Source organism: Pyrus communis, chromosome 7 (assembly GCF_041283825.1).
Source record: "Pyrus communis isolate YQ-2024b chromosome 7, ASM4128382v1, whole genome shotgun sequence".
NCBI lineage: Eukaryota > Viridiplantae > Streptophyta > Magnoliopsida > Rosales > Rosaceae > Pyrus > Pyrus communis.
The window spans coordinates 19846569-19866950 of record NC_142571.1 but is presented as its reverse complement, the minus strand read 5'-3'; the positions used below and the strand labels follow the sequence as shown (position 1 = coordinate 19866950).

Genomic DNA, 20382 nt, shown 5'->3' with positions numbered 1-20382 from the left:
AATCCAAAGTGACCGTCAAAGGTTTGCGGCTTTCCTCCAGAGGCACATTTTTCCTGGGTCATCCAGCGTTCTACCCAGTATTGAGGCCTGGAATGCTCTAGCTTCAATGCCTCCCGCTCCGATGCCTTCTGCTCCGATGTCTTCCGCTTCTAGAGTTTTGCCAAGTAATGGGGCTTCACGTGAACATCCTTTGTGAAAGCTCCATCTTTTTTTTTTTTTTTTTTTTTTTTTTGTACGCACTTGTAATTTCTCGGAGATCAATGAACATGCTTTACTTATTTAGTGTATTGTGCTAAATACAGATAAAACATATACATCACCAAGATGTGTTATTTCCTCTTTTTTTTTTTTTTTTTTTTTTTTTTTTTTTTGATGATGTGACTGTACTTGAAGTTTTGAAGTTTCAAGTTGCCTACGTACCCTTGGTTGAGGAGGGATCAAGTCATGACGTAGTTCAAAATGAGTGATGATTTTTTTTTTTTTTTTTTTTTTTTTGATGATTTTGCCGTACACAGTTTATGCTCTTGCGGGCCAGGAGCGTTTGGTGTCACCTTTTAGGCTCGTGCGAACGAGGAGCTTGTGGTGTCGTTTGCAGTTTCAACTCGTGCAGACAAGGAGCTTTTGGTGCCGTTTGCAGTTTCAGCTCGTGCAGGCAATGAGCGTTTTGGTGCCGTTTGCAGTTTCAGCTCGTGCAGGCAAGGAGCGTTTGGTGTCACCTTTTAGGCTCGTGCGAACGAGGAGCTTGTGGTGTCGTTTGCAGTTTCAACTCGTGCAGACAAGGAGCTTTTGGTTGTCGCCTTTTAGGCTCGTGCGAACGAGGAGCATTGGTTGTCGCCTTTTATGCTCGTGCGAACGAGGAGCGTTGGTTGTCGCCTTTTAGGCTCGTGCGAACGAGGAGCTTTGGTTGTCGCCTTTTATGCTCGTGCGAACGAGGAGCGTTGGTTGTCGCCTTTTATGCTCGTGCGAACGAGGAGCTTTGGTTGTCGCCTTTTATGCTCGTGCGAACGAGGAGCTTTGGTTGTCGCCTTTTAGGCTCGTGCGAACGAGGAGCGTTGGTTGTCGCCTTTTAGGCTCATGCGGACCAAGAGCGTTGGTTGTCGCCTTTTAGGCTCGTGCGAACGAGGAGCTTTTTGGTTGTCGCCTTTTAGGCTCATGCGGACCAAGAGCGTTGGTTGTCGCCTTTTAGGCTCGTGCGAACGAGGAGCTTTTTGGTGTCACCTTTTAGGCTCGTGCGAACGAGGAGCTTGTGGTGTCGTTTGCAGTTTCAACTCGTGCAGACAAGGAGCTTTTGGTTGTCGCCTTTTAGGCTCGTGCGAACGAGGAGCATTGGTTGTCGCCTTTTATGCTCGTGCGAACGAGGAGCGTTGGTTGTCGCCTTTTATGCTCGTGCGAACGAGGAGCGTTGGTTGTCGCCTTTTATGCTCGTGCGAACGAGGAGCTTTGGTTGTCGCCTTTTATGCTCGTGCGAACGAGGAGCTTTTTTTTGAATTTGTCAAACGATCTTAGAGAGGCATTCCTCACAATCTTCATAGGAAGGAGCCATGACCGAGTAATTGAAAAAGTCTTCTGGGAAGAGGTCGCACATTGTGATGGGGATGGACGATCTTTGTGTCGAAATTTCATCATCTCCAACACTTTCACATTGTTCTGGAGGTTGACAAGAGCTGTTTTGCCCCCTTTTCGACTGATAAACTTGTGGACAAGATGGTTGCTGCTTGTCCAATTTCTTCGAAGCGATCTTCGAACTGCATTCCTCACAATCTTCATAGCAAGGAGCCTTGATCGAGTAATTGAAGACGTCTTCGAGGAAGAAAAGATCCCGCATGAACGATCTTTGTGTTGTAATTTCATCATCCTCAACATTTTCATGTAGCTTTGAAGGTTGACAGTAGCTGCTTTGCTCCCTTTCCGATTGGTGCACTTGTGGAGAAGACATATGTTTCTCGTGCAGTTTCTTCGGAGTGACATGAGTCCATCCTTCAATTTCACTTGACTTGGAGCATGCCCCCAACAGTCGAGGTGAAGACTTTGAGTCGAAAGAGCCAGAAGTGACATCTTTCTTAGGGATTTCATCTTCAGTGCCGTTCTCTTGGGTTTGTTGGCATGAAGATTTGTCAGTGTGGACGATGATGCGCCTCTTTACCTTTAGTGGTCCTTTTGTGTCGACCTCCAGGATTGCTTGGCGCTTCATCCTTGAAGGAATCAAGCTTCGAACGTCGCCTTTTTCTGCTAACCCATCGAGCTTTTCTTCCTTTGGTGTTGTCTTCCTCTTTCCAAAAGGCTTCTCATTATCTTCAAATCTTTCCGAAGCTGATCGTCGCAGAGCAGAGATAGCTGTGTTGCTTTGTTTTTTAGGCTTTAACAACCTTTCAAAAACAGAGCTTTGGGATGTTGGCGCGTTAAGCCTCTTGAAGATGGAAGTTCGGTCTTGCCCACCAATACGATCAAGTGCCGAAATTCTGGGTTTTGAATGATTCAGCCTATCGAAGACTGACACTCGAATAGAAGGTTTAGGCTCCTCTTGATTTTGTTCAATGCTCACGCTGATGTGTTGAGCGCTAGCGTTTTTCGCTTTGCTTGAAATCTTCACGAGTGCATTTGGTGTGAAGCCAAGTCCAGCTTTGTTGTTGTCAACTCCGTAATCATGCTCCTTCAACTTCTTTTGAGTCTCGGTGAGGTCACGATCTTTGTCATTGACGGTGTTTGAAACCTTCTTTCCAAGATTTGAAGAGGAAGCAAAGTCATGCCTAGCCTTTGACATAAATTCGTAGGCATTTGGGTTAAAGCCTTCTTCGGTCTTCTTAGTTGGAAGAGAGCTTGGTTTCACTTTGACGCCATGCTGTGCCTCCAGACGGTTGATGAGTCCGGCGGTTTGCAAGTTTTTCTCCTCTGCAGTCTTTATCAGCCTTGCAACTGTTTCCTTCATCTGAACCAGCTGTTTTTCAATGGAGGTAGTGCCGATAGTCATGACTTGTTCTTTGTTTGAAGCCATGGACTGTGCTTGAATATCTTGAACGGAGACAGAGATGAGAGGTAGAGATTGTCCCACCGAGCGTGCCAAATTTGTGAACACGAAAGATTTCCTTGAAACAAGAAACCAGAATAACGTGTACAAAATAATATTTTTTTGGTGTTTATGATTTTGGGGTTACGATCTCTCTCAAATTTGGTCCTCTGATTCTATCTCCGTAAGATGTAGATTTGTTGATCCAAGGGCCGTCGAGGCTTGATCTTGGATGAACAGTTGTAAGTTTCTTCAAGGGCCTTCGGGGCTTGATCTTGAATGTTGATGGATGAGCGGATCTTCAAGGGCTTTCGGGCTTGATCTTGAAGAACGGTTGGTTTTCTTCAAGGGCCGTCGAGGCTTGATCTTGAATGAACAGTTGGTTTTCTTCAAGGGCTTTTGGGCTTAGTCTTGAAGAACGATTGGATGTGTGGATTTGTTTGTGCTGTTGATCCAAGGGGCCGTTGGGGCTTGATCTTAGGATGAACGATGAACACTTTCTTCAAGGGCCGTCAGGGCTTGATCTTGAATAATGGTTGTGTGGATTTCTTCAAGGACTTTTGGGCTTGATCTTGAAGGTTGATGGATGAGCGGATCTTCAAGGGCTTTTGGGCTTAATCTTGAAGAACGATTGGATGTGTGGATTTGTTTGTGCTGTTGATCCAAGGGGTCGTTAGGGCTTGATCTTAGGATGAACGATGAACACTTTCTTCAAGGGCCGTCGGGGCTTGATCTTGAAGAATGGTTGTGTGGATTTCTTCAAGGGCTTTTGGGCTTGATCTTGAAGGTTGATGGATGAGCAGATCTTCAAGGGCTTTTGGGCTTAGTCTTGAAGAACGATTGGATGTGTGGATTTGTTTGTGCTGTTGATCCAAGGGGCCGTTGGGGCTTGATCTTAGGATGAACGATGAACACTTTCTTCAAGGGCCGTCGGGGCTTGATCTTGAAGGTTGATGGATGAGCGGATCTTCAAGGGCTTTTGGGCTTAATCTTGAAGAACGATTGGATGTGTGGATTTGTTTGTGCTGTTGATCCAAGGGGCCGTTAGGGCTTGATCTTAGGATGAACGATGAACACTTTCTTCAAGGGCCGTCGGGGCTTGATCTTGAATAATGGTTGGTGGAAGTTCTTCAAGGGCCGTTGGGGCTTGATCTTGAAGGAGGATTTGACGAAGAAACGAAGAGTGCTTTCTTGATCCTTCGGGATTTTCTTGAGAGCTTTAGAACTTTAAGGCTTCAAGGTTTTGGTGTGTAGAGAAATGTATTTGTGAATTGGTTTTGGTGTGTATTGGCTTTTCTTGGGAATTTGGATGGTTGGAAGCTTTGGAGTTTCAAAGCTTCAAGGATTTGGGGAATTCTCTTCCAATTTGGGAGTAGAGAAATGTATTTGTGAATTGGTTTTGGTGTGTGTTGGCTTTTCTTGGGAATTTGGATGGTTGGAAGCTTTGGAGTTTCAAAGCTTCAAGGATTTGGGGAATTCTCTTCCAATTTGGGAGTAGAGAAATGTATTTGTGAATTGGTTGATGCTTGATACCTTGATGGAGAAGCCTATTTATAGGCTTTGAGAATGAATCACCACCACAAAATATTTTTTTCCTTTCCAAGCACCATTGCCTAATTTTCCCACTTAATGCAATATTGAAATTGAAGTGGTGTAACTTATGGCCTAATTTCCCACTTAATGCAATATTGAAATTGAAGTGGTGTAACTTATGGCCTAATTTCCCACTTAATACCATTTTAAACTTGAAGTGGTCTAACTTATGGCCTAATTTCCCACTTAACACCATTTTAAACTTGAAATGTGTATGCTTTGTCATTGCCCAAAATGAGAAGAACTTGCTTTGATCCGTAATGGATTGAAGTGTGCTTGCCTTGTCATTGCCCAACATGAGAAGAAAAACTTGTTTTGATCCTCAATGGATTGAAATGTACTTGCCTTGTCATTGCCCAAAATGAGAAGAAAAACTTGTTTAGTCCTTCAAGGGTATTTCTTCCTATTTTGTTGAGTCACACGCCATGTGTACAATTTGTACAACACGTGGCGTATGCCATGTATGCCTTGACACGTCAAAACTTTAATGCATTGGTGAGCATTTGTTTTACTGAAATTTCGATGTCTACAACGGTGGCACTTATAAAAACTGTTATCCCAAAACAAATGTTCATATGCACAGAATATAGTCTTCTGCAGAAAAAATTAAACAACACAGAATATAGTCACGGTGGCATTTACAGCTATATATTAGCAAAGTCCAAATTTGAAAAAAAAAACTTTTATAGTAAAATATTATATATGAAGATAGTGTTTGATAAAAAAAAAAAAAAAAAAAAAAAACACAAATAGATTGCAATTTGCTTTGGCAATTGTATGTTACAGAATGCCATTATGGATTTAAATTTAAGTAAAAGATTATCAGTTTTCAGATCGTTCTTTAATTTGGACGTGAAGGTTTTGTTCGTTTTATTTACCATTTAAAAGTCTATTACAGCAAAATAATAACTGATCATTGATCATACATGTAGAATCTTGTCACGATGGCATTTATATATCCAAAATTTTGAAAGAAGATTAAGAGAACATTGTTATGCAGATATTAGTACTGTTCACAACAAGATTACACAGATTTCCTTGCTTTAACAATTTGTACGTCCAGTATTAGACATTTTAGATTTCAAGCAAATTACCACAGTGAAAACATCAAAATAATAATCCTCAAAATTGTTCTGCACATGAACGTTATATGAAACTGTGATGAACTAAAAAAAAAGTACTCATATAAAGTTCATGAATTTATATATAAACTTTGGAAAAGGGGAGCCATTTCATATATATATGACCATTGGCTCAGAAATAAGACTGAACAAAGGAAAACAAAATCAAAATTGTATTTCTTTTTTGTCTTCATAATTACTGCAAATGAGAAAAATGTATAAGAATGAGAGGAAAATAAATAAATATTTATACACTTGTGTTTTCTGTCACCTGCATTGATCCTTTTGCCTCCACAGACCAATCATATTGCAAAACCCAGAAAACCCTAGTTTCCTTTTCTTGGCCTTGTCCTTTCCTTCTCCAAAGAAAACCTTCCTCTTCCAAATCTTCCTAATCCCCACAATGGATGAAGATGACCCCTTGGCCTCCCTTGTAGTACTACTTCTCATATCTGATGATACAGTGGAAGCCATGCCTGATGAAGGATGAGTACAGAAATCGGCGATGAACCGCCTGGATCCTCCAAGAGAATATGGCAATGCCATTAGATGCCGTTCGATCAGATGACTAACTGAGACCAATTCATAGGAGTCGTATAAAGGGCTCCCACAATCCCATACGCCCAGTTCTTCGTCTTCTTTGTGATGTTCTTCATTGTTTCTCAATCTTTGTTGCATATTCTCTTGGTCTCAAATTTTTCTTGGCACCTAGACTAATGTTTTTAGAGACTAATAAATATAAGAGAGTGTATGATTTAGGCTGACAAGTGCCAATCATGCATATTCTTTGTGTCCAACTAAACAGATTCTCTTATCTTTTCAAGTAAAATAGTTTTTAAGTTTAGGTTGGCATTTTAATCGGCACACCATGTTTTGGTGGATGCACCCCTATATACCTTTAGAATTACTACCTTGCCCTTTAGATGGAGAATTTTTTCTTGTTTTGATTAGATATTTGATAAGGATATAATTGTCTTTTACAAGAAGCATGACAGAGGGGGCTGATTATTCATATGGGGGATAAGACAATAAGCAAATCTCATTTGATCCTCCAACTTTCACACACAGGTGCTCTTCACCAATCTACATTTAGAAATGTGTATGGTTTTAAAACACTACAGAAAGAGAAGAAATTAATTAGGGTATCAATAATGTATCTTGTTTTTCTTCTTAGGCTAGGATACTGATGACAATTTTTTCATATGTTGTACTTATACAAGGTAGCGAACTCTATATTAATATTGCACTTCAGAAGATAAATGTTACGTGTCAAGTTCTTATAGCTTTGGAACGTTACGAAATCATAAAGGATCATTTCTATGGAGTCATTCTAAATTCACAGATTCAAATGACTTTTAAAGTTAAATATCTTTCTTTAAACTATGGATCCTTGTAAGTCGTTGCTTCAAATCCATTCAAAATGCACTGGCACTTTCAAATACATTCAATCCAATATTTTCTTTTACTTTTTGAAGATCCTAGTGTATTACCATCACGCCACAAGAGAAACTGAAGGAAACTCATCTTCAAATCACGGATGTCCTCGATTAGACGTCCAGTACCACTTAAGCAAGCCTTTGTCGAGTTGATGGCCTCCACTCCACAGACCCTTTTGCACAAGTTCAAGCACAACAGTTCTAAAACTCGAACATATACTCCTTCGGAAATATTTCCTGTAGCACATAACTTCTGTTAACTTGTAAACATTAAGTAGGAATCTAACATTAGACTGTTTTCGGGCGTTTTCAACGAAAGAAAACAATTTCTCCTTGTTTTTGTTCATTTGAAACTAGATATACAAGGATCCTATTAGCTTTACTCTCCTGTATATATCAAAGGAAACAATATATATGCTGGGAATAATTTCCGAAGATTCTATTGTATTATAAAGGTTTGCATTGTCATACTCTAATTTTAATTGGGTTAGAGTTTTGTCTATTGTGAAGAGAGTGATCCAGAGTCATGTGGCTCCGGTTCCGTTATTAAACAAAATGGGGGTGGAACTTGGCTCAAAGTTAACACCACGACATTACATGTGATGTGGTTTTGATTGTCAACATCCGCTTTCATGAGAGAGACCCATACTTCCATGAAAACAACACTTCGATCGACTTGTAAAGTTTTTTTTTTCTTCAGTTGAAATCCTTTGTGGATCTCACTCTCCGAAGTCCAAGGATCAAGGAATCCGGACCAATCAAATTGAATCCGACGAGTCCATTAACCCATTCTGCTGACTCATCTCACATAAACCTAAGTTTAGATCTCTCTCTCTTGAACGGTCCGGATTTCCTGGTCCTTAGGCTCGTGAAAGTGAGATCCGAAGATCTCAGCTCGTTTTTCTTGATCGTTCACATAAATTATGCAAGTTCATAGCAATAAGTAGTTATTACTTTAAGGATTTAGGGTTAACATACTAATTTCTTGTTATTTATTTTGAGTTCATAGTTATGATTTAAGGATTTAAGTTCATAGTTCAATCATTGTCACTGTAATCAAAATACTATTTTCTCGTCACTAATTTTGAGTTGAAGATTGACACAGAGTACTAGACACTTGAAAAAGCTTATAAAACCAACACATTACAAATTCAACTAACGTCATATGAGACATATCTGTGTTTAGAAAGAGATTTAAACTTGAAATCTATCATCATCCCACACCACTTGAGCTACCTAGGGCGGCATGAGACATATTTAGTGTGTGATAGATAGAAAACTAATGCCTTAAAAAAGCTAAAATAACCGTGGACTGATTTTGGAAACGACAAATGTGTTCGGTTTTGAGCTTGTACTATTCACTTAATCATAGGCAGTGCTAAAGAAGCTCCTAACCACATTGCCACACAAAATCTGCAAAACCTTCTTGTTGTTAAGCCCTACACATCTTGGTGTTTTGAACTGGCTAGCAGCAGCTCCTTGAGCTAGGTAATGGATTAGAATCTTCTGGAAGGTTCCCTTCCGAAGAATTCGAATCTCGAGCGGGCCTATGGTGTTGACCTTGCGCGAACTCATGTATCCCACATCAACAAAAGCTTTGTCCAAACAGTTGCAGCACTCGCTAAGAACCTGATGGTTTGGTTCACCATTGAGTTCCCAAAATATGACATAGTGACCAGGATCCGTGGACAAGTCCACATGGCTTGAGAAATCAACAACTTCCAACTTTTCTGCAGCTAAAGGCTTTGCAGCTTCTTCGACGGATAGCTGCAAATCTTTTTCAGTGTTCTTGTCAATGTTGATTGAAAGCAGAAGATTGCTCCGGCACACGAATTTGAGCTCTGGGGTTGAGTTGTAGAACCCCACAACTTTCACAATATCCCCTAGTCTGTAACGGTACAAACCTGCATATAAATTTGATTAGATTTTTAAACACAACTACGGATCTTTTGGCTGAATTCATGCATAAATAACAAGATTTCTGTGATGGAAAATGAAGGCATGGTGTATAAAAGTTGGATTATCTCTCAGTCTACATTGACGAAAAAAATTTCAGTGGGGTTACCGAATCACCTGCAACACTAGTGAGGACCACCTCATACTCTTCACCAACTGTGACTTCAGTGAGTCCCACTGGCTGCTCACCGCTGTTGTTCCTCAGAGGGATGAACTCATAGTACCCAACATTTGGGATCACAGCAAAAGTGGCCAACTCCGGGGGCAATTTTGGGTTGACATTTGCCCCAACCCATCCTTCAGAAGAACCATAGTCTGCACTCAACAATGGCAACTCCCCTGCATAGTGCCTCAATTTCTTCAAATAATGCTCCATGGACCCTGTCATGATCCCATAGATGTACTTGACATTGGGAAAAAGTGCTGGTATTAATCCATACCAGTTACTCAATCCGGAACATTTCCCATGAATCAAATCAGCCAATTTAGGGTTCGGGCTGAGCAGTTTTGAAACAGCTGATCGGATTGATGGCTCTGTGATCCGGTCACTGAGGACCCCGTCTCGAATGTCAGCACATAGTTCTTCCCACACCAGCTCAAAGGTTCTGAATGCAAGGACAATGCTGTGAGCAAATGCTGAAGATATCATCTGAACTTCGTCCCTGAATATTATGCCACACAAGAGATGGCAATACAAAGATTGTTGGAAATCAGGGCCGAATATTACTCCGTCAGGGCTGCAGCATTGAGATTGCATTGTTTTCATTGTGGTTTTGAACTTATGATTGAGGTAAACGTTGGTGGTGGCAGTTCCGACTGGCAAACCACCTTGCGTCTTGAACTGCTTGCTGCCATAGATGATCTGCAGGGCCTTTCCATTCGCAATGGGGTACTCCCTGAACAATAGGCATAGTTTTCGATCATCAGAAGAATTGAAGGAATAAAATTGAAAGATGAGAAAGTACTAAGCTGTTTTTCCTAACAACTGTATCGAGGATAATATAGGATTAGGTGAGAAGAACTACACATTCCCAAATCATCGGACTAAACCTAGTCCCAAATCCTCTGGACACCCACAACAAGCCAAAAAAAGGAGCATCGATACCTGTTTCTAAACGCGAAAGAAGTTTGAAATATTTGCATGGTAGTTTCCATCAATTCGTCGGTGAAAGGCAGGAACTTTGGCCTTCCCTGAGTAGTACCAGAGCTGCATATGTTGTACAACATCTCAGAAACCGAAAACTTCTCCAACACAAAATAAAAAAAAATCCAGTCCAACGGATGAAGCAACAAAAAAAGAAAACTGATGGATTTCGGAACTCGAAGGTACCTCACTGAGAAGGATGGGACTGGTTTCCCAGTGAGGATGGGAGATGAATCACCCTCTGCAATTCTCTGAATATAGGGGTCCAAATCCTTGTGAGTAACAAGCGGCACACAAGCCTTGAAACTCTCTGGATCAGTTCTTCCATTCAGTCCTAAACCCTGCAAGTACTCCGCGGATCCGTTTTCTTCCAAAATCTTCTTCAGGGTTTTTCTCTGAACCCTCTCAGCATCCTTCGTCATTGCTTCAAAGTCCTCTATGCTTTTCTCCATATCGAACTCGTCCAACTTCTCCAACATCTTCACAGATTCTGACTTCTGCAGAACAAAAATTGGTTCAACACCAAAATACAGCTACATTTGAAATAATCAATATTTAGGGTGGCAGACAGATATAAAATTCTATGAGAAGGTAAAAAATAATGATGATTCAGATGCTCAGACGCCTGTGAAGAAACAGTTGGGGGAATTCAAGCAACTTAGTGAGTGAAAGTAGGAAGAAAAGTACCTGTGAATCGAAGGCTGAGGGAGAGACAGAGGAAGAAGAAGAGAGTGTTCTGTTCTTTGGGTTTATAAGGGATGATAACAGACATAGAACTTGATGTAGTTTTTTCTTGAGTGAAAGTAGAGAGAACATGGTTGCTGTTTTCCTTTTGTAGAGAGAGAAAGCAGGAAGTGAAATTTTTTTGAGAGGTTTTGGGTGGTTGGGGATCCAAAGGCTGTGACTGAGTGAAGTCTCTTGTGTGGGTGGAATAATATATAGAGCCAAATTACCCAGTTAGCTATTTTATTCTGGAATTTTCATATGATAATTTTTAATATTTTGGGTGAGCAAAAATTTAAGGGTTCTTTAGAAAAAGACCTTTGAAATTCTTATTTTCCAAACAAAAGCCCACATAATATTAAACTTCCAAATAAAACTCAAATTTCAAATAGAGTACCATGTAGACAAATATATAACCAATTATTATCACATATTTACAACTTATGCCACAAAACTCTAGTTATGTCAATAAATATTATTACTCACCTTAATTATGATTAGCAATTAACCCCATATGAAAATGTTACCTTTCTTGTATGATAAATATTAGGAATATATATATATATATATATATATATATATATTTAGCCATGTTCATAAACAATTATGGGCACATTTTTCGTTTGGAAAAAAAAATCCTTTGTACAATCAGTTATTTTGCATCAAATAATAATATTGTTTTTGTAGTATCCCACATCGCCCGTGAGGGCGTGGTCTTTGGGCCTTATATATCCATTGCCAACCTTAAGTTTCAACTAGGCCTTTTGTGGACTCCCTGAGGGGAGAGCAGGCGCTGGCTACGGCTGAGTACCGGTCCACAGAAACAAAACTGTGCGGTAGCTCTGTCTTCGGGCAGGGAATGCCAAAGCGGACAATATAGTTGGAGCTGAGGGTTGGGATGTGACAATTTGGTATCAGAGCCAGACTCACGGTCGTGGTGTGCCGACGAGGACGTCGGGCTCCCTAAGGGGGGTGGATTGTAGTATCCCACATCGCCCGTGAGGGCGTGGTCTTTGGGCCTTATATATCCATTGCCAACCTTAAGTTTCAACTAGGCCTTTTGTGGACTCCCTGAGGGGAGAGCAGGCGCTGGCTACGGCTAAGTACCGGTCCACAGAAACAAAACCGTGCGGTAGCTCTGTCTTCGGGCAGGGAATGCCAAAGCGGACAATATAGTTGGAGCTGAGGGTTGGGATGTGACAGTTTTATAAAACAACAAAAAACCAATTAATATTCTTTTATGTTCTAGGTAAATTATTTTACCTAGATTATTACATACATTAGGCATTTTTTGTTTGTTATCGTATATGCTTGTTAAAAATAATTTATCTATATTTATATGTAAAATATAAGTAAATTAATTTTGAATCAAATAGTATTTATTTTGTAGGTAAATTAAAATAGTAGTTCCATTATTTTGGGAAAGTTAAACAGTGCCTAAATTATTTCGTAAAAATTAAACCAAGACAAATTATCTCCATTAAAATAAAACAGTACATATTCGACATACAAATAAATAAATAAATAAAATAAAACAGTAGATACATTATTTTCTTATAAGATTAAACAATAGGTAAATTATATTGTAGGTACATTATATTTGTAATATAAAAAAAGAAATTGAAATTCATAAACAAAAAGTAGTAGATATATTAATTTTTAATCAAATTTCCTTTATTTGTTGGTGAATTATTTTCATGCATTATTATATATATTGGGCATATTTTACGACTAATATATATGTGTGCAATAATTTACCTATATTATCATATAAAATATAGATAAATTTATTGTGACATCCCGTCCCGAAACCATCAAAACGTACATGTGAAATGACACTTTTACCCCTAGTTCGTTTTCGTTACATTATTGGTTGTTTTGTGTGGTGTGGCATGTGTTGGGCCACACACACACACACTGTCACTCTCACTGTCTCTCTGTCCCTTTCCCTGTCTCTCTCCCGAGTTCCCTTTCCTCCCATTTCTTCCTTTTCTCTTCGAACACGTACGGACACACACACAAACATACTAACCACCCACAGATCGAGGGAACCAAGACCATTATCGAGCTCGTGAGGTTGAGAGGAGTGCAGCTGTACCATTTTCAGGTAAGATTATCACCGTTTTCACGTCGATTTCACAAGGTCTGACTTGGGGTACTATTCATGCGAACGTATTTTCTTACGTTTTATGAAATTTGAAGCTCGTAGTTAGCTTAGTGGGGTCCCAAGGAGTCTCGGAGTAGCTCGTTTGACGGAAGTGGACGTCGGGATCGCCGTGTTCGAAATTGGCCGGATTTGGAGCTTGGTGACAGGTGAGATCTCGTGGGTTTTAACCTTTAAATGTAGTATATTTATGTTATCCTAGTTCTAGGCGTCATTTTGGTACAAGAATCGTGAAAAATGGATGAAAAACGAAAGAGAAATCAAAGTTAGAAGTTTTTCCAGTTTTCCGGCGCCGGCGATGGCGCCGGAGGTTCGTCAGGGAAGGAGACGGAATATTCCGTCAAGTCTGACGGAATATTCCTGACGCCGTTGACGGAATCCGTTAGAACTAACGGAATATTCCTCACGGCGTCAGTTGACGCCGTCAGCGTGCCAGACACGTGCCTGCGCGTGGCTGGCGCTTGGGGGCGCGTGCGGCGATGAAATTTTTTTCTAAAAATATGGGTGTGATCCTGAGGTTGTGTAGAGCACGTTGGTATATTCATTTGTCTAATTTGAGCAATGTATGAGAAGTTATTACGAGAATTTGGTTAAGTGCTTTAAAATTAATGTTTTTATAGTTGTTTCGCATATAGGTGATACGTATCCCGAGGACGAGCGTTGTCACTCGAGGCAGGGGGGCTACGACCCTTCCACATATCAGTGAGTGGGCTTTTGGTTTTCCGTATATACCTATATACATTTATTTTCCCAGAAATTGTTTAAAAAGGGTTAATTGTTTTATGCCATGCACCATATTATTACCATTTATGCATCATTGCATACATTAGTAGTGGCATACATATACATTTGCATATTTGGTGCTGTGGACGCGCATGTAAGTGCCAGGTAAGTGGTATTCATGTTTATATTCAGTAGTGGTTTGAGATGCTTAGAGAGCTCATAACCTGCACCCCCGGTGTTAGTGCTCCCGCCCATAGTAGGGTACAGTCCTTCACGTGATGTTCACCTCCTGCACCACACGCTCAGTTTGGATCCAAGTTAGGTGCACAGTCCTGTCGTACATACCACATTAGGTGGTTCCGACTCGTAGGTGACCCGCGATTATTCGCACAGCCTTCACGTGATCGTAGCACTAGAGCGTATATATATGTTACACCCAGGCTTGTCGTACAGACCACTTTAGGTGGTTCCGACTCGTGGGCAGGTTCAGTTATTGAGTTTGAGATTTGAGCTCTATATGCAGCCGTACAGGTCACGTTAGGTGACTCCGGCTGCCAGATTATATGTTATTGTTACGGTTTATACCTGAGCACTTGCATTTCATTATGAGGCTTTGACATGGCATAGCATTGAGCATGATTGGCATACCTATACATACGTACATATGTTATTTTCTGGGAAGTATACAGGTTTTACGGCGAGGGGTTAGAATGTATTTTACTGAATGGTTTTAGAAAAGCTTTGTTTTTGCCCACTCACGCTTTTGTTTTGCACCCCTCCAGGTTCTAGTTGCTTAGCAGGTTCGGTGGTTTCCCAGAGGGCTTTCCCGGCATTTCTGACAGACACTCGCCAACGTAGGGTCACCTTCGGGTGTACTGTTGTCGCACCTTTTCTTTTGGACTGCTGTAGACTTATTGCTCTGAACTTAGCGTCTCACTTACGCTAGCACTTATTTTTACTACTTTGTATGCTAGTTTTTAATTATTCGTACTTTTTATATTACTTTTTCTTTAGCTTCCGCACGTGCACATGGTTACGTCACCTCCGTGTGATGGCCAGCACGCCCTGATCTCGGTCGGGGTGTGTCATTTATTTTGAATCAAATAACATTTTTTATTCTATAAGTAATTTTTTTTTTTAAGTTGAAACGATAGCGACTTTATTAATGTCAAGAAGGCGACATACAATAATCCAAGAGGGTACCTTGGAGTAAATTATTTTGCATGTATCATTACATATGTAGGGCAAATTTATTACTAATACACATGTCCAAATAATTTACCTATATTTTTTAAATATAGGTAAATTATTTTATAGTGCTCTTTCAAATTTACATTTGGTAAGAAAATGACAAGATTAAATTAAAATTGTCTAATTTTATGCAAATTTAAAAAACAATTACAAACTCTTAAGGAAAGTATTAACATTATTAGTTCTTTTTTGCCTTAACATACAATTTGTTTTGATATATTAATGCAATGATTTTAAACATTAATACATTTCTTTTCATTAATCTCTCCCTTCAAATCTACATAGAATTAAATGTCTACATCAAAACTGTAATTAGGGGTATTTTAGGCATCTGAAAAATGCAAAATGTGTAAAGGCAAACAAAATTAATGAATTTACTTATGTGGAGCCTAGTCATTGGGTTTTATTCAGATAAAAAGACTATGTCGGGTTTTATGTAAAGAAACTTGAGTTTCAGGGGCTAAAGTCATATTTTCAGAAAATTTAATTACTCAATGGCTTATTATATTAACACCTCACAATTTGTTGAATAAACCTCACATACTTAATACACCTCACATTTGCTTTTTCACTTAAAAATTATCTTAATACACCCTACATATTTTTCTATAATACCCCCAGATCCCACATTCTCAATATACACATTATGTTTTGTACATACACCCCACATTTTCTATATACCCCATATTTCTCAAATCTTATAACACTCATTTTTAATTTTTAGGGATTGAATCTAACCATTTGAACGTTTAGTTTGCCGAAAGATTTCAAATCATCTAAACATTTAGTCTGCCGAATGATTTCAAAATGATAATTTGCTAGGTAGGGTAGCATCAGCAATGGCTTCATTGTTAGGTTTAACTACGTGGTACGCAATTTTTGTTTTGACTTTCACGAACTTCATTTTTGCAGTGTGGAGCACTTGGAAAACATTGGTATCCATTACTTCCAAACAATGAGAAATTGGAGAAAAAAATTACTTGGACGGACAAAGGTAAGGAGATTTCATGTAAACTCTCATTGTGATCCCTAAAAGATGAATATGAATATAGAAGTTTAAATAACATAGCAAACTCAAAATTAATTAATTATCGATGTCATCGAAATCACTAAAACAATGAAAAATATGAAGTCTTACCTCATGTGAAGCTTCCGAAACATCGATTTCGTGTTTCATTCATCAAAAACAAATTTTCTCAATCAACATGTTTGTAGTTTTATTGGTTAGGGTTTTATTCAATAACGGAGGGTGGGAGAGTTTTGATAGTTGAGAAGATAAATAATCTGCTAAAAGTGATTTGAGGGTGTATTTAGAAATTTTTATTTTTATTTTTAAACCTAATAAGGTCAAAATTATCATTGCATAGTGGGCTAAATAAGTTATTTAATATTAATTTTTAAAGTGGGGTGCATTCAACATTTTGTGGGATGCTAACTACATGATGTTACATATACTTGGTAACAACTATATGTAACATCATGTATATATAGTAACATTTACATATACTTGGTAACAACTATTATTTTATATATATATATATATATATATATTTCGATTTCTGTTTCTGTTTCTGTTTCTGTTTTGCTAGAAGATCATACATTTTTATTGATGGGAATTACTATATATTATATATTTCTAGAAGATTATATATACATTTGTATTGCTAGAAGATTATTATATATATTTTTAATGATGGGAATTACTAGAAGATCATACATTTCTATTTCTGTTTTGCTGACTACATGATGTTTATAGGGAATTTACATATACTTGGTAACAACTATTATTATATATATGGTAATAACTGCTTTTTGTATATATAGTAACATCTATTATCTCTAAATGTAGATTAAAGGAAAAACTTTAATGTAAATGAGTGTATGTGAGAAATTACATGCACCTCACACAGATATTTTTCTTGTAAGGAAATGATAACTGCAACCATTTTCCTTCCACCTATGTTTAATTATATTCATTGTTTTTATTTGATTTATTAATCCGATAATTAAAAATTTAAAAGTATGTGCGAGAAGTTAAAATGGTGTCTGAAAATTATATTTCTTCCTTGTATGATGTTATTGGGAATTTGTATATATGTATATGGTAACAATTATTACCATATCTATGGCAATAGTTATATATTATGGTCAACAGCCATTTGTATATATATAGTAACAGTTATTATCTTTAAATGTAAATTAAATGAAAACTTGAATGTAACGAGTGTACGCGACCTAATTTTTGTGTGAATATACATAGGAATAAGGGGTACATGCACCTCACACATGCAAGTTTTTCTTGTAGGGAGATATTAAAATCATTTTGCACCTCATACACATTATACAGTCATGTTTAATCATGCTTGTAGGGAGATAAATGTGACAATTATCTCCTTTTCTTGTACGGTAAAAAGTTTAAAGTCCAACGAGTGCATGGACATTTTATTCACACATGTAGTTAGATAAGAACCCTAAACCGTTGTCAGATTAATGTACCCTAATTTTTTTTATTATTTTTTTATCAGAGATTAATGTACCCTATGGTTAACGAAAATCATGTTTTTGTTTTCTTTTAAACAAAAAGCGAAAAATGACGAGTCCAGTATTTTTTTTGTTTTATTTTTCGAATATCAAAGTACCTACCTATTTTTTTTGTTTTGAAAAGATTAGTGTACCTACTTGGTACTAATAAATTTGGTCATTTTGCAAAATAATGTAGCTATTATTAAATTCTTTGTTCCGCAAAATAAAGGTAAATTAGTATAACATTCCGTACGTTTTTATCATGGATCCTGAGCCTGTATTAGGAGACATATTATTAATATTTGGGAACTTTAACGAAAAACTCCTGGTACTGTTCACTTTAACGAAAAACTATATTTTTACACTAAAAAGTGAATCTTGATACTATTCACTTTACCCTTTGTTTTGTCCTTATCGTTAAAACTCAAAATTTTCAAACATTTTTCATTAGTTTTTCTTTAATATTTCTCATGTAAAATATATTTCTCATTTAAACCAGTGAATCTACATAACATAGGTATATTTGTCTAATATTTCGTACATGTTTATCAATTATCATGAATCCCGAACTTCTATTAGTAGGCATATTGATAGGCACCCAACATAGGCAAACCCAACAAGTAATACATCAGATTTTTGGGATGCGTAGGTATAGAACATAACCATATCTGTTGTACCCTTAAGGTATCAAAATATGTCTTTGATGCCATTCTAGTAAAGACGTGTTGGTGAGGAACTGTATCTCGTCAGGAGATTACAACAAATGAAATGTTAGGTCCTGTACAATAGGCTAAATATAACCAAGTTCTAATCGCACTAACATAGGGGAATTTTGATCCCAAGATCTCTTCGTCAGCTTCCGTAGGACAAAAAAGGGTCTTTCTTAGGAACCAAAAATCGAACATCCATCGGAGTACTAAATGACTTTACTTCTTCTAGGAAGTTAGATCGACGCAACACTTTTTAAGTGTAGTTCAATTAGTGTACTAAGATCTCGTTTTCATGGTGCTTGATTTGTAACCGATACAATACTTAGTCTTACCTAGATCCTTCAGCTTAAATTCCTTCTTCAGGTGTGTTGCAGTCATTTGGATCTTTTCAGAAGTTCCAATGAGGTTCATGTCATCAACATATACTGCAATTATTGAAAAAACAAAATTGGTGATCTTAATGAACATGCATGGGCACAATTTGTTGTTCCTATATCCTATCCTGATTAATTATTCGCTGAGGTGTTTGTACTACATCCTTCTGGATTGTTTCAAACTATATAGCGACGCATCAACCTAATTGAAAACGTGTTCCATGGTCAGAACACATTAATTCGGGTATTACAAGTCCCACTGGGACTTTCATATAAATTTTTGTACCCATATTCCCATAAAGATACATAGTGTTTTAGCAACTTCCATTGCTGACCGTCAACACTTCAGATATATATAGGAAACCTTTAAGGGAAGGGATTTCCATTTTTTTTTTATAAAAATGGGGATTAATTGTAGGGTCCACACCGCATCGAACTTTAACTATCCAAATCGTCTATTTTTCAAATTGCACCTCATAGATCATCCTTGCAAAATATTAGCCAAATTGGAAATATTTAAGACATCTAATTGAGTTCAAAGAAATTAACGAATATTTTGTCATATAAGAAACAATGAAATTTTATCTTAATAATTAAATAGGCAAATGATTTCGGATTGAATTGAATTTTTGTAAGGATGAATCGAGACTTACAGATAGACAGTTCGGATTGTTAAAGTTTGATATGGAGTGGGCCCCACACATAATCCCCATTTTTTGAAAAAAAAATGAGAATCCCCTTGCATAAAGGACCTGTACATACATACATACATACACACATACATAATACATACATACATACATACATACATATTAACAGAAGCTTACTTGATAGATGACTGATAATACTGTTTTGAAATTTGGATCCCTGTTTACTTTGTGAATGAGATAAGAAACAAATACTTCTGTTATAGAATGCTTAAGATTAATTAGGAGTGTTGGATCATACATATTATAATGAAAATAATAAAGTTAAAATAATACGTAAAATAATTGTTGAAAATAGAATTCTAAAATTACTTTATATAAATTTTGAAATCACTTATAAATGACCTGGTACTGTTACTGAAATAAGAAATTGATGCACGCATACATCTCTCTGAATGACTTGCAGAAATTAAAAGTGTTTACAATTTCTCTTGATACATGATGAGCTCAAAGAAGCTTTGAAATTGAGAAAATAAAATTTGAAATTAACAAGCCCTTCTTTTATAAGCAGGAGAATGAGGCATGAATGATTGCAAAAGTGATTGTAGGAGCGCAGAGTGATTGTGGAAGCAAGGGCTAGATGAATGTTAGTTCATGTGTGGATAGTGGTTTGTCTGAATGACTAATATTTTAACTGTTGATCTTGCACATGGAGTAATTATCAGTACATATACTATGGATGAATAGTGTCTTGTCGGTTTATGGTAAAACTTGCATGCAGAATGATCATTTGCACAAAGGCGGCATTGTAGATGAATAGTAATTTATTGAATTATTGTTTGGATTTCTGTAATGAATGAATAATGATTGCAAAAATTAGTTTTAACTTCTGGTTAGTTTACTCATAAGGTCTTGACTTAACAATCCGCCTATCTGAACTTCTGCTCTTCTTTTACTATTTTGATTTTAACCGTAGTGGTCGACTTCTAGGAGGAAGCATCTGAAGATTTTGA

At 37.7% G+C, this 20382-nt stretch overlaps 1 protein-coding gene across 1 annotated transcript; it reads right to left on the bottom strand.

Annotated features, from left to right (window-relative positions):
* Nucleotides 1-8264: 8264 nt before the first annotated feature.
* LOC137734805 (jasmonoyl--L-amino acid synthetase JAR4) lies at nucleotides 8265-11161 on the bottom strand. Its single transcript, XM_068474087.2, has 5 exons — nucleotides 10942-11161; nucleotides 10441-10751; nucleotides 10216-10317; nucleotides 9228-10006; nucleotides 8265-9058 (listed from the first exon to the last, which is right to left on the bottom strand). The coding sequence occupies exons 1-5, from the start codon at nucleotides 11068-11070 to the stop codon at nucleotides 8517-8519; spliced, it is 1863 nt and encodes a 620-aa protein (XP_068330188.2). The 5' UTR covers nucleotides 11071-11161; the 3' UTR covers nucleotides 8265-8516.
* Nucleotides 11162-20382: the final 9221 nt, after the last annotated feature.

Excerpts from the sequence above, each read along its gene's own strand:
- LOC137734805 (XM_068474087.2), bottom strand. The coding sequence starts at position 11,070 with ATGTTCTCTCTACTTTCACTCAAGAAAAAACTACATCAAGTTCTATGT. Across the intron at positions 10,752-10,941 it reads CCTCAGCCTTCGATTCACAG|AAGTCAGAATCTGTGAAGAT; the intron begins GTACTTTTCTTC and ends TTTGTTCTGCAG. Across the intron at positions 9,059-9,227 it reads GGTCCTCACTAGTGTTGCAG|GTTTGTACCGTTACAGACTA; the intron begins GTGATTCGGTAA and ends ATTTATATGCAG.